Genomic DNA, 15,559 nt, shown 5'->3' with positions numbered 1-15,559 from the left:
TATTTAGACACGCTCAGTTTTTACTTACGGTCCCAGGTCCGAGGCCAAATTGTTCGCAAAATCATCCCCACCATCGGCAGATGCACGACCTGCAAGCCAAAGCATGAAAAAAATCGAGGAAACCATACCCTGAGCCATTTTGAGACGCTGAGTTGCGCCTGAACAGCGTCAGAGCAATGTCGATTACGCGCTGGTTGATGAGGGATGAATATTGTCGTTATGAGGAGGGCATACTTGAGGGCAAATGCAAATCGTGGCATTCAAGAGGTCAGGTTGCGCCAGTCGGGCTATATGCTATTCTGATCGCAACTTTGCTTTTTCCTTTGGGAATCAGCCGCGGAGCCTGATCCAGCGTCCAGACACCCCCGACATGCATTACCAATGCAGGCCCGCCCTCGCACACCCATTTGCAAGCAGCTTCTTCGCGCTCATCCGATCCTACAGACATACCTTTGTCGACAAACCTTTCGCTAGCTCAGGATACTTGAAATAGATGAAATAATAAGATCAAAGTTTTATCGGCCTTGTATGCCTCCATGTACTCCGTACGCCATCTTGTATGCTGACAGAGAAAAGAGCCTCCATCGCCTAGCCAGGACGCGATAATACCGCCCAGACACACTAAAGTAGCGACTACTACTCAAGCTGTCTCACGCGGAACTAGCAGGGGTGAAAGAAAGACTTAACGGTGAATACTTGATTAAAAGGTAATGATCCTCTAGGTAAAGAGGAGTAGATGGTCGTTCAGAGTTGATGGTTTAGGAGCGTCATGTTGTTGGCCGTCTGTTTCTGTTCTGGTAGGTAGTCACCCGAAAGTTTATGTATGGCCCTTGCCGCCCCCAGTGGCACAGGCGCATATGTACGTGTATAAGGAGTACAGGCGGCCAGCTTCCGTGTTTAAACTGGCCTGGTGGCATGCTTCGATGCTTTTGACTGGCTTGTTGCGTTGAGGTTGCCCACCCTCACTGGGTAAAGCTCTCCTACCTGAACTTAGGCGCCAAGGATAAAGCACTCCAACTGCGTACAAATAGATAAGTATGCAGGATTCTAGGCAACTTGAGGCTCTTGGACACCGAAACTCAGCTACACAAGGGAGGCTGCAAGGTGTGTCCATCGTGGGGGCGCCATCATACCATTGGTCAAGCTGTTGATGGTGTACGACAACTAACTGAGACAGTTCTAGCCTCTTCTGAATACGACGTGCCTCTGTAATCCTTTGTGAAGCCCCGCTCGGCTCTCCCCGCAACCTTAGCTGCGGCTTCTACCCGCTTCGTGTAAGTGGTGGAGGGTGATGTTACGTCTTGACCATTGCGAGAATGACCAATCAGTTGGAACTGGAAGTTGAAAATAATAAGTGCTTCAATTTAAAGGTAAATATCTGGGCTATTGAACACGGAGTGCCCAAAGCCAAACTATCACAAGACTCAAGTCCGACTCTGCACATCCTTCGAATCCCTTCTGAGATCTTATGTGTATTCTTTAGATAGCTTAGTAAACGCGATTAATAGTTGATGGGAATAGCGAGAGATGATCTTACAAAGTGACTGCGGCGCTCGTGATTAGGACGTAGTAGGAGCATCTGTGGATGCCGCAACAGTGCTTGTAGGAGTAAGCTCCCAATGCTGCCCAGTATGATTGCCGCCAGCGAGGTGAGCAACAAACGTATCCGAGTATACATCCAGGTGCTTATCCTGTCCCGTAAAGGTATTGCTCAGGCGGTATGGATATCCCTGGCCGCCTGGAGTCCAGTTGTCGAATCTCCAAAACTGACCCGAGTAGTTACCAGTGTCGGTCATGTGGAGATTGATGTTTTCTATTCCGTCATTGATAACGTCGAGCGACTGCTTCACGCCCCTGGCGACTGTATGGAGGCGATAGCAGTTGCTCATGGTTGTCGGGGTGAGGAACCAGAGGGCGTTAGGACTAACGCTATGAGCGTCAACCATAGAGAGGGAATCACCATTTGAAGTCATAGCAAGTATCTTGTTTGCAGCTGTGTAGCTGTTTTTAAGGACATAAATCCTGCCTGTATCGATTGCTGCCATCTCGTGTTTGAATAATAGAATGCTAATATCTCGTTGTGGTTTGTGTAGATAGCTCTGCCTCGAGCAACTTGATCGTAAAAGATTTAGATTCCGGTGCCTGATTTTATATGTGAGAAGGGGAGAACATGTTTCCCTTTGGCTCAAATGGTTGCCTAAAATAAGGCTGGTTTAGGAACGCTAAGGAAACAATAACATTTATCTTTCTGTAGAGCTAATGCGGCACGACCTAGCTTTCATAACCCGACTGGCTGTATCGACGAGGTTCTGGAGCCTTTGTGTTACAGGTCCTCAGTTGTAAGGATACACATTGACGAGAATAAAGCTACAGTGGCGTAGAGCTATTACTTCCAAAATCACGCCACCGAGGGATGGGGTAATATATATTAATAGTGTAGTCCTGAAACAATTGGGCTATTCAATGACCATGCTCTTCGCGGATCAGTCACGAGCGGTGGGACTCCAATCGGGAGTATGTAAACAATGGATCGTGTCACGGAGATGACATTTCGTATAGCGTAACAAACATATTTAGAAAACATTAGTCTTTCCAGGATTAAAAAAAAAATAAGATTACAAGTATCAAGCTCCTATCTGTATGGCTTTTTTATAGCCCGTCAGAAAGGACAGATCAACGGCAGGAAATCCCGCCAGCCCAAGAACTTCCAGAATGTAAGTCAAATTATACTCTTTGACAGGGAACACCTCAGCCAAAAGGTCCTACATCTATATTAGCCAATGAATTCACACGAAAGTTTGTTAGCCTTACCGCTGGAGTTTTAATCACAACACTACCCAGAAGATCGGTTAGATTGGGCTGAGACAAGAGTGATTCGAGACCAACAGTGGCGACCCCGACGGCATTGTTGAGTACGATAGGTTTAGGACGGAACCCAAGGTTCGTCGGAATTCTCTGCTGCTCAAATATGCTTCGAACCCATTCGAGTTCTGGCTTTCCCCCAAGACTCTGTATCAGGAGACCGTTCTCCAAGGCGCCAATTGCAATGGAGCGGGCGCCGCACTGTTGGTTGGGGTTGTGAGCAATGTCAAATAGATCTCTTGCCGACCTAGCTGCTCCAATTGCCTCTGGGGTGATAATAGTGTAATTCATGAGAACCTCCAAGGGGACAGACCAGATTGTTTCGTTAAAGTCATTGTTATTGCCATCTCCAATGTCGGCTCGTGATAAACTGCAGTCATGGTCGATAAATCCATGGTTGGACAGCTCATGGAGGTCAAAGGCGGCCAGTCTATATGACTTGATGAGCTCAGCTGCACCCACAACGATCGAAATCTCGGGTGAGACCCCAAGCCCCAGGTAGGCTCCACGAAGAAGATCGATTATAGTAATGTTTTTGCCGCTGTGGGGTAAGAAGCCATGATTCGCGAGGGAATTGAGGCCAGGACAAGGTCCGCGAGCTTTTATATAACAATTAATTGAGATGATTCCAAATAGTTTCATGTCTTGTCTCACTTACAGTCATCGGGGCCTGCAGGCTGCCAGTCGTCGAACTTGGGGTCATATGGATCGAAGAGAGGAGGAAGGTCAAGAAGTTGAGCAGCCCCGATGTTGCTCAAAGTGGAGATAGCCACAAGAGAGAGAAGATACTTCATGCTGAACTGATTTCAATATGACTGATTATCAGATGTTGTGCTATTCCTCATTTTTCTTAAAAAATTGTTACAGAAACATCAGCCTTTTTGTAGTTGGAAACTCCCACAGTGTTGTAAAGTCAGTATGAGCTCCAAAAGCGGGTATACGGCAAAAGCCCGAATCCTACGTCGGGGCTCATTACAATTTTCTCTATCATGCTCCACTAGTATCTACACATGCTCAAACCCCAATTCGCGAGCTTCTTTGATGCGACCCAGAGAGGTGTGAATGACATAGCTGCTGTAACCGATTGAGGCGTCGTCGGACTGACTTGCCGGAAGCATGGGTGGACTAAGGTAGATCTTATACAAAGATTGGTCAAATATGCGACTCTGCACGGAGACCGTTAATATACAAGATACGACATTATAGTTTAACGAGGTGTGTAAGGACATTTCCAAGTCATTTGATACGTGGAGTTTAATTGCGGCTTATTTACAACACCATTTTGGACAGCTGCATAATCAGGATTTGGAAACCCAGGGATGTTTATTGCTTATAAGCGACGTCGTATTTTAATCTGCAACGGCCAGTCAAGTTGGATTCTACGAATCAAGTTACAACGGTCAATGTGAACCCCGATTATGGTTCTCATTAAGTTTTTGGTTACCGCTCGAGTGTGAAAGATGCCTCTTATGCGTCTTTTTCAGATTGCTCACTCTTTTGGACACCTAAAGCGGCAATAGAGCTGACTGTTGTGAAGATAGGACGCGCAAACTATGGAGTTTTATGTGCAGTTGAGATATAGTGGTGTAATGATGTTGCAGTGAGCGGTATTTGCATGGTATGTCCCACGACACCAAGCAATGCAACTGTATGGCACGAAGTATTGATACCTTTACACTGAAGATCCTGCTTGGGTCAGTACGTTCATGGAGGGCCCTCTAAAAATGAAACTATTGAGAAGCGCGTAATATAATTTAATGGGTGTTGGCACGCCTGAATTCCCCCTTGCCGGTTTCAGGGACGACAATGCTGAACAAGGCCCTTTAGACGCTCATCACTCTCGTATTCCTTCAGTTCCATCTCCCTCCACTGTGCCCAATCTTGTCGGATCCCAAAAGCTTCTAGTATCGCCGTTGCCAGCGGGAAGGCATCCGACCATTCGGATTCCAAGGCCAGGCCCCAGAAAAACCTCCTGGCTTTCTCGTCGACCACGCAGCTAGTCATTGAAGAGCGGCCCTTTTGCTGCAGAGTATCCGCTAAGGCAATATCATCGGCACTGAACGAAACCTTACCGGTACATAACGCATCCATGTCGGCAGTCACAAGCGACGGGCCAAAGGCTTCCCGTCGTGGCACAACACGTGCCATCTGCCAGTCAATGATACCCGTGATGTGGAGGTCGTCGTCGACAAGTAAATGGTCGCCTTTATCGTCAACGTGCTTTAAAAAGAATTTCTCTGGAGACTTCGTTTCTCCCCCTTGTTCGGCTATCTGTGATACATTGTCTTTCAGAAAGCGGTACACTAGGTACGCGTCAACTGGAAACTCAGTGTAGAGTTGGCCGTCTGCAATCAGCTCCAAGTACTGCTCAGCAAAGGCAGTATAATATGCTGCAGAATTATGAAATGGGCCATAAGGAGTGAGTACGCCGAATCTGTCGCTCGCTACAGCCGAAACTTCGACATTAGATGACTGGAAGCACAATGATCCAGCTTTAGGAAAAGGGTGACGTTCTAACTCAGCCAGGATGTCTGCAAGTTCACTCCAAATCCTTACCTTTTCTTCGTCAGTGGCCATTGTACCCGCCACGCCTTCGCCTGCCCAGGGTCTTCCTGGTAGCTCTTCCATAAGAAGGAAAGCCACGCCGACGCCATGGTCTGTCCCATTGCTGCATACGCCGTAGCTGAAAGCTCGAGGAGCTGGCACTGAAGTGGCTTCGAGAAACTTCAATGTTGCATACTCGCTGGCTATCAGATAATCCGCCAATGTGATGGGAAGACCAACGGCACAGCTCGTCACTCGAGGAACTCGGAGGAGCCACGAGGGGGAGCCGTCTTGGAAGCGTATACAGGCATGATAGTTGGCGCTTCCCATGAGGGCGCTCGGTCCAACTTTGGACGAGTGTTCAATTTTGCAATTTGTACCGCCATTGAGCCTGGATGCAAGTTGACATACGGCCACGTCGTTGATCAGAGATCGGAGACGATTGATCTCGGCGGTAATTTGGGACTCATAAGTTGCATCATCCAAGACCTGTCACTCAACCACGTTTAGTACTGTACCTCAAAAAGGTGTAATACAAGCTACGACGTTGTGGAAGAATGGGAAAGGAAATTGATTTCTCGTACCTCGTCACACGTATGAAGACAAGGAGACAAGTGGGCGAGGCATAAATGGCGACTACAGCTGTCGCAACCACCGTTTGCTCTGACACTTGGCCTTTCGCAACCAGACACTGAGCAGTCGAAAAATCTAGATACCATGGCACTAATAATATTGATACATGAGATCTGGGAAACCACAAAGCTTTGACACCGTGAACGACTTGATAACAGTTGTGATGAGTGCGATGAATGTTAAGCTGCACTGTGATGAGGATTAGATGTATTCATCTAACCGGCTCGGCACGAAAAACAAGATCCAACCAGGGAGCATATAGTACAAGTCTGATTTGTCACGCAAAGTTGGCCTGTGCAACCAGATACTAAAGTAAATGACGAGTATGTACACGTGGACACGCATGTATACGCTCTCACGCATGTTTTCCTAAGCCGCTTCTTACAATAGTTTTTCTTTCCAAAAAGGAAACTAAAGGATCAAAAATAAAAAACTCTTCAATACGCTCTTGATTAAATCTTTTTATTAATTTCATATCATTTCAGCTGAACCTTGTTCAGCTGTAATTAGCACTGTCGGTGATCAAGTTGTTGGTAACCAACGATACTCAAGGTGAGGCTGTAACAATTAGTGCGTTACCAATCCTTGCTTCTGCCGTGCTGTAAATTGATTCACAAGCGTCAAACGCAACGTGGCCAAGTTAACATATTTGTACCGATATCTCCTCAGTCTGTCATTTATATAGATCAAGGCTAGAGTTTGTTTAGGCAGCATAATCGTGATGTGGTGAACGTTGAGGGCGATGACTGGAGTGAAAAGAGTAATTTTGAGTTCGATTTGATATTGTTTTAAATCTCAAAATTATCCTTCTTCATCGATATAAACATTGAATCTACGTCTAAGATAAAACATTTGACACAGAGAGCGATATCAGCATTCTATTCACAATATTCTTAGCACTGGTCAGCAACATGGCGCTAATGAGTTGGAGGGTTCCATGGTCACTTTTAGTTCTCCCATCAGATGAGGCTAACGTCTCTAGTTTGACGGATCGCTTAGGCCCGACCCGATGATCATGGACATCTCACGAGACATGAAACGAGGGCGAATAGCCCTGGAGTCTGACCCAATCGGGCCATCGAATTGCATGTAAACGAAAATAGGGATACTCGAGATATATATGTTATAATATGCTCAGACCAATTGTTGCTAATCTCCAAGAATGTGAAGATGTTGTAATTGCCCATAGAATCATTTAAACCCGCCAAGAAATGCTTCAATTATGATCCTCCACGGCTGCCTATTCGTGATGGGAAAAAAATCACGGGCCTGCGGGGTAACGAGGCGGTGCTTTCTCTTCATCAGAGTCTTACTTCTTAAATATCATCTCTGCTTACTCTTTTCTCATATGACATTTTGGCTACACTCGTTGGAAACTGTAACTCTATCGCACGATGAAAAGCCAGCCAGTACCAGACAATGCGCCCACTAAGAAGCCGCCTGAGGGGCAGCTGTCTATGAAGGAGATATGGGATGCGGCAGCCAAAGAATTCGAGGCAATATGCGGAGAGTCACTGCAAAGGGGACAAATCAAGAGTTTCGAGGATGTTCAAAAGAAAATTAAGAGCGCCAACCAGATCTCAAATGGCGCCGACGAAGAACAGAATGTAAAGTGGGAAAAGGCAAAGAGCGTGGGCCTTCAGTCGCTCAAATATCTCAAGATGCTTGTCGGGGCTGCTTCCCAGGCTTCCTCATTTGTATATCAGACCACATCATTTGCCATATATCAAATGCGCGTATGCTAACAACTGTAGATACCAATTCCTGAGGCAGCGGCCAACATTACCGGCTCCGCACTCTGCTTCGTCTTTGACATACCCGAAACCATCAAAGGCTATAACGATGCCATCAACCAAGTCTTTAGCGAAGTGTCCTCAGCTTTGTCTCAGTTTCACATCTACCAGACGATAGACAATGCGGACCCTTTACTCATTCAACAGATCCATCTGGTCTTGGTCAGTTTCGTCAAGGTCTGCGCTTATGTCGTCAAGTACCGCCAAGGTCGCAAGAGGGATCGCTTCCTGAAGCAGTTCAAGTCAGTTTTTGATGATGACTCAGGTTTGGCCGACCAGATGGCAGAGTTTCGGAGCGCCTTGCAGCAGCAGCGCGATGTTGAAGGGACGGTCACGCTGGCTGTGGTTGTTGAGACGAAACAAGACATTGCGCTCCTACTCGAACAGTCTATCGTTTTTGGCAACATTGTTCAAGAGACGCATCAAGCGGTACAGGAGACACAGAAAGGAGTGCAAGCCCTAAGAGACGACGTTGACCGCATGAGGACACTCATCAAGATTCGCGATACTCTGGGCGTGCCGTCAACCGTCCGCCTCGATACAAACACCACACAGACCTGTAACGATATTGCCGACAGGTGTCTCAGTGGCATGGGATCTTGGCTCTGGACACACGAGGCATATACCGCTTGGACAACCACCAAAGACAGAGACAAGGATGCGCAGCGCTTGTTAATCGTGTCTGGCCCTCCATCTTCAGGCAAGACATGTGCCACTGCCCTCATCACTAAGCGCCTGGAAGAGCAAAAAGGGCGCACATACGTTGCACATTACTTCTTTCCTTCTAGCACAAAGAAGGCCGATAGCGAAAAGAATTCGATTCAGTCGGCTCTAAAGTACATGGCCTTCCAGATTGCCCGAGTTGATGTGGCAGCTCAAAAAGTGCTAGGCAAGGCGTGCGAGGAAGAGCCCTCTGCATTCCGCCGCTCGGGGAGCCTCGATACTTTGGATAGCCTCTGGGAGAAGCTGAAGATTGGAGCATCCGGATCGAATGCCGTCTACTATCTCGTATTCGATGGCATTGAAAATCTACCCGATCAACAGGTTAAGATGTTGTTAGACTTCGTCTTCAGCCCCAGAATGACTAAAGAATCTTCCGAGCGCGTTCAGATTCTGTTGAGCGGAACGGATGATCAGTTCGCAAATTGGCAAGAGAGTAGGAATTCTCTGAAGATCCAGATGGAGAAGCACAATACACCAGACATGCGCATAGTAATCGAGGAAGCGCTCAATCAACGAGGAATGCTACAGAACACGAAGCCCGACTCGGACCAACAAAGAGCCAGAGACAAAATCCTTGACAAGCTGCCGCAGAATGTTGAGGGAAGCTATTCGAGACTTCAGTTTGGGCTGGACGATGTCATGCGCCTTCTAAGCACGCGCACTGCAATGCGCGAATTGGACCGGATGCTGGACCAGTCAATGAGTAGCCACGAAGCGGCCATTAAGAACCTGCAGAGGACTTTGACAGCGGACGAGATCAGTGAGTTGAATGAATTACTGAAATGGGTTCTTTTCAGCAACGATACCATGACTCTGGAGAAACTTGAAGCCGCCATGGTATGTGCTTCTCATGTGTAAACTGGTGCTGGACTAACAGGCTGTAGTTCTTATACTCAGGGACAGAATCGCTTGCGTCTCTTGAGTATATCATCAAAAATAAATACTCAGCTGTTTTGAAGCTCGACGATGGATGTGTTTTCGGTCAAGATGGCGTCAAAGAATACCTGCGTAAAGACATAGACTCATCCGGGAGGGCGTCAAACACCAAAGATCGCGCCACTATCAGCATGACTATCACCATCAATAATGTGGACCAGGAACTCTGCGGACATTTCCTCTGGGACCTTGCACACAAGGCAATTCGGGACAAGTTCAACTTTAACCTTGATGGGGACGCCTCCAATGCCCTCCATGGTGGCAGGGGTACTATCGCAGTGGACGAATTTGAGGCGCATCACACCATCGTGACACGAGCATTTGAATACTTGAGTAAGCCACCTAAGGAACAGACTGAGAATATTGGGCCATATCTTGTCACTTGGCTTCCATTTCACTTGTCTCGCCTCCGCCAGCTCGAAGACGATGACCAAGGATCGCTTATGCCGAGCGAGCAGTCCGAAATTGGACAGAACCTGTATAAACTGTTCAAAAACGATGAAGTTTTCTTACGTCACAAGGAGAGTTTCCAGGACGCATGGTGGATAGTGAGCGAAATAGAGGATTTGCAAAAGTGGTTAATGGACTCAGCCATCATGCGAAGACTGGATAAAAGATGGCGCGATGAGGTGCAACTGGCAGCAAGTCCAACAAGAGGATATTTGAAAGAGCTTGTGAGAGTAATTATCCAGGGATTTCTCAGAGAAAGAAGCTGGAATATCTATTCTGCTTGCCAGTGGCTTCTTCAACTGATGAAGGCAGTAAGTGGCATTTCCTGGTCCGGTAGTTCAAAGTATGTTGCATGAACTGACTTTCTGAAACAGGACGAGAGAAAACTCGAGGTACATACTGAGACCCCTGATGACAATGTGGATGCCTTCGCTGAGATAGACTGGAACCGCATGAGCACCTGGTGTCAAGGTATCCTAGGTTTGCCTGATTTAGAGCTCAATTCGCTCTGGTACGAGCGTCTTGCTACAGCCGCAACTGATGATAGGGTCGCTCCCGAGGCTGCCATATCCCTATACCAGCGCGCCATAGAAGAGAAGAACCCTAGCTGGCTGTGCTACCAAGGATTGGGAACGGCGTTTTCTAGGCAAAATCGAACTTCAGAGGCCGTGACTCAAGTGGAACTAGCGCTGAAGAGCGCTCAACAAGAAGATGCTACTCCCAAACCGGAAACAAAAGATATTGTTGGGTTATACTTACTGTTGGGTCAGTACGCCTATGAAGCAGGTGATGTGCGTAATGCAGACAAGTACTACTCACTCGCATGTGAAGGAGGCGATGAATCCCAGGTAAGAGACGGACAGTTGGGTCGTTTAAAGTCGAGGCTGGGCTTCCCCAACACAGAGGCAATACAGGCGCTCAAGACTACATTCGCTCAGGAGAATGGGAAAGCGGAGATGGCGGCCGCTATGGAGATGATTGCGCTAGACAGCGATCATAATGATCTCATTGCGAGGATGTTCGCTGTGTTGAAGCAAGATCCTGATCTCCTGAAAGAAGTCTTGGATGCCATGGAGAAAGCAATATGGAACTTGACGCCTGGTAACGGCTCCAAGGTGTTGACAGGGGACGAGCGTTTCGCCGAGGATGAGGCTCGCAGCGTTCTCCTTTGCGACCGAGGTTTCGCAGCATACCTGTTCAAAGTCTCTTCTGACGGCCTCAAATCCGTCAACGAAGCCCTGCGGCTGTGGGAAGAGAGCCGTGATCTGCTCGCCAATGTCGGCGGCACAAATGCTTTATTTACGCGACAGCGTGCCACGACGGCATTAGCAGCCCATTATTTCCAGAGCATCGCAGAAGGGCTACAGCTGAACTATTACGATGCCTTAGCCAAGCTGACCAAGCTGGCCAATTCAGATTCCGACTACAATTTCTATCGAAGCGATGCTATCGGCTTCTTAGGGTCCGCTCATGTGCTTTGTGGCAAGAAAGAGTCGGCCAAAGAGGTACTAATGGCGCGGATCAAACAAGGTCTGCAGATCCTCTCCGATGACATACTTGAAAACGACAAGATCGGGTTTTCTATCCTCCAAACGGCGCTGGAACAATACCAAGATTTCAGGAATGCAGTTGTCGCTCTGTCTCTGCTGGGACAGCCAGATCTTGTAACGGAAGCCTTGTATTTTGACGTTGGCGACATCACGGAAGTTGACGACGAGCGAAAGTTGCAAGCATTCGATGTGGTTTCCGAGTTGGCTAAAGAAGTGATCCGTGTCATCAATTCTCAAATTCCGGAAACCAAACTCCAATCCCAACGCATTGAAGCCGCCAAATTATATATCGACACTCTTATAGCTACCGCTGAAGCCAAGACGGAGGTGAATGGCAACAGTGAGGACGAAAAACCAAGAGTTTCTGACCTCACTGCCTACGCGCACCGCCTGCTCCAGTCTCGCATCTTGCCTCTTCACAAGGCACACACCCCCAGTGTTGACAAAGGCCAACTTTCATGGTCCTGGAGTTGTGATGGCCGCACCTCGGACGGCAGGGAATGCGATAGTTGGAACAGTTTCGAGGACGACCTCTACCACTGTATCTACTGTTCGAACAAAGATTTTTGCGGCAACTGTTTTAAGCGACTTCGCAACCCAGAGTCTGGTGTAGATTTTATGGAGTGCAGCGCAAAGCACAGGTGGCTGCAAATCCCACACCAGGGAAACAGCATGTATGTGAGCATGAAAGCCAACAACGTGCGTGTGCCGATAGATGTGAGGCCTCTAGATGGGGACGACAGAATATTGAAGGCTTATTATGTAGAAGATGGAAGTGGAGAGGAGATTACAATAGATGAGTGGAAGGAGAGAGTTGCAACTGAATGGGGCATTTCGCTTAAGACCTTGAGCGAGACATCGAGCGAGGATGGGAAGAGCTAAACATACCAAGGATTACTATGAATGTTGAGATGAGGCGTATTCGCAGCAAGATGGTAGTATATCTGAATACACTTGAAGTGGCTGTTAGAAAATGAGGTCCATTCGATTTATCTTAGCATTAATCTAACTGGATGATCCGTATCAATCATGTTGTTCTTCTTCAGATGCAGCGGATATGCATGTGTAGGGTATCGTTCACAGCCCCCACCACCCATAAACATCTCCTTGGTGGCTTGTCTTCTCATTTTCAAAGGTAACACAGTTTCCACGTCATTCAAACACATCTTACCTCAGGCTTATACTAATAAATTATATGAAGAACCTAGGTAGTACAAGAGAAGTTGCCTAGTACATTCTGAGGGCGGAGAAAATCTAAGACAATTTCATTACCCAACCCCCTCTTCGTTGTCAACACTCAAACAATCTGAGTAATTTTCTTTTCTGGCTTACTGATGTCTTATATTGCTGCGTAACTATGACAAAGGTTTCAATGAGGTCTCATCTGATCCATTTTGCCACGCCGCATAACCCTGATTTGGCCCATCTCACCGCTCCAAAGTTTCACCCACACTATCTAAGACTTATTAGAACCCGTACTTTCCCACCTTGATCTCAAAGAAACTTTAGACAATCAACTAAAGCCTTTTCAACAATCCCAGCTATTATTGTCATAATGAAGGTCACTACTGTTCTCTCTATTCTCGCTGTTGCTTCCAGTGCAGCAGCTGAAGGTTGTCGGCGAGGATTAACTTACTGTGGAAGCAGTCTCCTTGCACACGGTATGCAACTACCTACAAACTCATGAAAAGGATTTAACAAGAGGATACGTATAAAGATATTGACTCGTTCCACAGGCAACTACCATGAGCAGATCAACGAGGCCCTTAAGAGGGGAGGAAAGCCAACCGATAGCCATCATATTCTTGACTCGCTATTCTTCTGCACTAGTGACGAAGATTATGTTGTATGGGAGGCTATTTGCAAACCCAGAGAGTGTTATGATGCCGGCCTTGGGAACTCTGATCATTGTATTGGCGACCCCGAAGAGGAGTAAGAGAATTGCCCCGAATGCTAGATCGTATCTAACAGTTATCAGGGCTAAAGAACTTTAAATCGCCGACTTAAATAAACTGAGAGCTCAAAAGTTCAAATCAAAACCACGATCTTGGGGTATGGAGCTCTGTAGCGTGCTCAATAGCCATCGGGGAAGAAATACGCGATGTTTTATGGTGCCTTGTTTGACGACCGTCTTATTATAGGTTTTCCCCGATGTATTTAGGTTTTCCCTATATATTTATGTGAATACAAGGACGGTCTGCGAAACCTCACTGCCGAAGCCCTTAGGATGTAGTGACCCATAGTTAATGGTATCCTCAGGCATAGTACTTATTCACTGACCACTTGGACAAACCGGGATACCTCTCAGTGGCTGGCTGCGTACAGCAAGTCTACTGGTGCCATATCGTTCCCGTGAGTATCGTGGGCGATGTCATTAATTATAAGGGGCTGGTGGTAGAATAAGTCCATGAAGCAAAGACACAACTTCGTCGCTACACATACTGTGTCTTAATAGAAGCTACCCAAAGGCTTAAATTCGAAGCTTCAGCTGGACAACCAACATGAAGACAAATAAATTCAAGGGCCACCAAATCGAGAAAACAAGCTTCAAATAGATTTAAAAAGAGGTCTCAATCCGTCTATAGATAGATAAGATGTGGAGCGACGATGGGCAAAGTTGAATAGACCAGAGATCAGTGCTTAAGATATCAGATAATAAATAAAAAGTTACCTCCTGTGTTCTTTTTATGTAGCCAGATTTTCTAAGTTGTGAAATAGGAACTATTGCATTTCTACAAATCCAATCTATGGCGCTACTGTATCTATGCCGTTCCATAAGAATCTCCCTGATGAATATCTGAGCGGCCCTTTCCAAATCGTTACCCCAAATTTATGATTACCCCTATTCCCTAGTACTTGGCCCCTGAAACCATTCGCAATGCGATCGCCCTGCTGTAACTTGACATCATCGTCTACCTCTGTTCGTTCCCAACTATGGCCAGGGTCTATATTGCTAATAGCCCTTTGTAAAGCTTGCTCCAATAGGTTATCGGTATTGGCCTGTGAAGCGTCATGGAGTAGATCCAGGACAACGAGGGGCTGACCATCTTGGATTTCTTCCACTTCCATGCGGCAGAGCTCACGTTGAGGCTCGGTGACTTGCTGCATCAATACCAGAAGATTCAGATTCTCAGTAATATCTTCAAGAAGTCTGTCAAATTGTTTTTTATCGCGCAAAGCCCATGTCGTCTTTTTCTGCAATGCCACGCCTTGAATACGCCGAGAAAATATTTTGCTTGTTATCGATTTTAAGGCTTGGGTCGGTTCGTCGATCAGGTCCGGTTGCTTTCAGCAATCAGTCATTGTTTCTTGAAGAAAACACATGTCAATGAATACGTACCATTGAATTTATTTCACTCGTGACTCCTGGTTGATCACAATATTTCCTAGATTTGTTCTCCAACTCTCTGGTATCTGCCAGGATAAAGTCAAGGAGCTTCTGCGCGGTCTCAGTCGTATGCGCGTCAAAGCTGACGACTCTCTGTTTTCCTGTCTCCGGGTCAGGCAGCACGCCACTGGAGATCCCCCATCTTGTGATTTGTAGTTTTAGTGCTTCTAGACGGGCCTGACACTTGTTGAAATCTTTGCCGAAACGCCGACCAAGCTCCACATATTCGAAACATTCCACGATGGAAATAAATGTTGCTGGAAGTGAGGTGGCAAGCGACATGGCCTCGAAGAGGGCTACAGCTGGATTGGCCATAGAATGTATTAAGCGCCTTTCGATATTGTTGTCATACAGTATAAGAATCAAGAGGCATCACAACAGATATATCAGACTAGTTAGTGTTCGAGGGAATCATTCGACACGCTTACTTAGTTTGAGGGAACGATTGATCTGATATTTCATCGTACAATAATACCGCGGGGGCCTGCTTTAGTTGCCTTTATATAAAATGTGAAATTATATATGCAGGGAGTTAGATACCCAGTAATGCCTGATCACATCGAACTTACCCCTCCCGGAGACTTGTGAGGTGTAACATCGTATATGTAGGTACCCTTTGAGTGTATTGCCCAGGTAGCACATAAGTAATAGAAATACATGAAACTTGACAGAAATAGCCT

General features: G+C 46.7%; 7 protein-coding genes across 7 annotated transcripts; 2 read left to right on the top strand and 5 right to left on the bottom strand.

The window, feature by feature from the left end:
* Positions 1-28: 28 nt before the first annotated feature.
* M431DRAFT_523485 (hypothetical protein) lies at positions 29-523 on the bottom strand (the record flags this gene model as incomplete). The annotated part of the gene is made up of 1 exon (XM_024920546.1): positions 29-523. A coding segment is annotated over exon 1 (231 nt), but the record flags the coding sequence as incomplete, so codon positions are not given.
* An 831-nt stretch (positions 524-1,354) lies between these two features.
* Positions 1,355-2,329, bottom strand: M431DRAFT_533812 (hypothetical protein). Its single transcript, XM_024920898.1, has 2 exons — positions 1,538-2,329; positions 1,355-1,477 (listed from the first exon to the last, which is right to left on the bottom strand). Exon 1 carries the CDS (start codon positions 2,043-2,045, stop codon positions 1,560-1,562), a length of 486 nt encoding a protein of 161 aa, XP_024770465.1. The 5' UTR covers positions 2,046-2,329; the 3' UTR covers positions 1,355-1,477; positions 1,538-1,559.
* A 288-nt stretch (positions 2,330-2,617) lies between these two features.
* On the bottom strand, positions 2,618-3,705 carry M431DRAFT_150916 (hypothetical protein). Its single transcript, XM_024912828.1, has 3 exons — positions 3,521-3,705; positions 2,812-3,461; positions 2,618-2,762 (listed from the first exon to the last, which is right to left on the bottom strand). The coding sequence occupies exons 1-3, from the start codon at positions 3,654-3,656 to the stop codon at positions 2,625-2,627; spliced, it is 924 nt and encodes a 307-aa protein (XP_024770464.1). The 5' UTR covers positions 3,657-3,705; the 3' UTR covers positions 2,618-2,624.
* Positions 3,706-4,656: 951 nt separating this feature from the next.
* Positions 4,657-6,402, bottom strand: M431DRAFT_533810 (hypothetical protein; the record flags this gene model as incomplete). The annotated part of the gene is made up of 3 exons (XM_024920897.1): positions 4,657-5,895; positions 5,991-6,114; positions 6,260-6,402. 3 exons carry the CDS (start codon positions 6,400-6,402, stop codon positions 4,657-4,659), a joined length of 1,506 nt encoding a protein of 501 aa, XP_024770463.1.
* A 966-nt stretch (positions 6,403-7,368) lies between these two features.
* On the top strand, positions 7,369-12,513 carry M431DRAFT_523482 (hypothetical protein). Its single transcript, XM_024920545.1, has 4 exons — positions 7,369-7,736; positions 7,794-9,392; positions 9,440-10,252; positions 10,316-12,513. The coding sequence occupies exons 1-4, from the start codon at positions 7,434-7,436 to the stop codon at positions 12,371-12,373; spliced, it is 4,773 nt and encodes a 1,590-aa protein (XP_024770462.1). The 5' UTR covers positions 7,369-7,433; the 3' UTR covers positions 12,374-12,513.
* Positions 12,514-12,998: 485 nt separating this feature from the next.
* On the top strand, positions 12,999-13,771 carry M431DRAFT_523481 (hypothetical protein). The gene is made up of 3 exons (XM_024920544.1): positions 12,999-13,152; positions 13,228-13,423; positions 13,470-13,771. The coding sequence occupies exons 1-3, from the start codon at positions 13,047-13,049 to the stop codon at positions 13,483-13,485; spliced, it is 318 nt and encodes a 105-aa protein (XP_024770461.1). The 5' UTR covers positions 12,999-13,046; the 3' UTR covers positions 13,486-13,771.
* A 465-nt stretch (positions 13,772-14,236) lies between these two features.
* M431DRAFT_485492 (hypothetical protein) lies at positions 14,237-15,194 on the bottom strand (the record flags this gene model as incomplete). The annotated part of the gene is made up of 2 exons (XM_024916288.1): positions 14,237-14,776; positions 14,832-15,194. The coding sequence occupies 2 exons, from the start codon at positions 15,192-15,194 to the stop codon at positions 14,237-14,239; spliced, it is 903 nt and encodes a 300-aa protein (XP_024770460.1).
* Positions 15,195-15,559: the final 365 nt, after the last annotated feature.

Source organism: Trichoderma harzianum, assembly GCF_003025095.1.
Source record: "Trichoderma harzianum CBS 226.95 unplaced genomic scaffold M431scaffold_13, whole genome shotgun sequence".
NCBI classification, from domain to species: domain Eukaryota; kingdom Fungi; phylum Ascomycota; class Sordariomycetes; order Hypocreales; family Hypocreaceae; genus Trichoderma; species Trichoderma harzianum.
The sequence above is the reverse complement of the archived record's forward strand: the minus strand, read 5'-3'. Positions and strand labels throughout refer to the sequence as shown.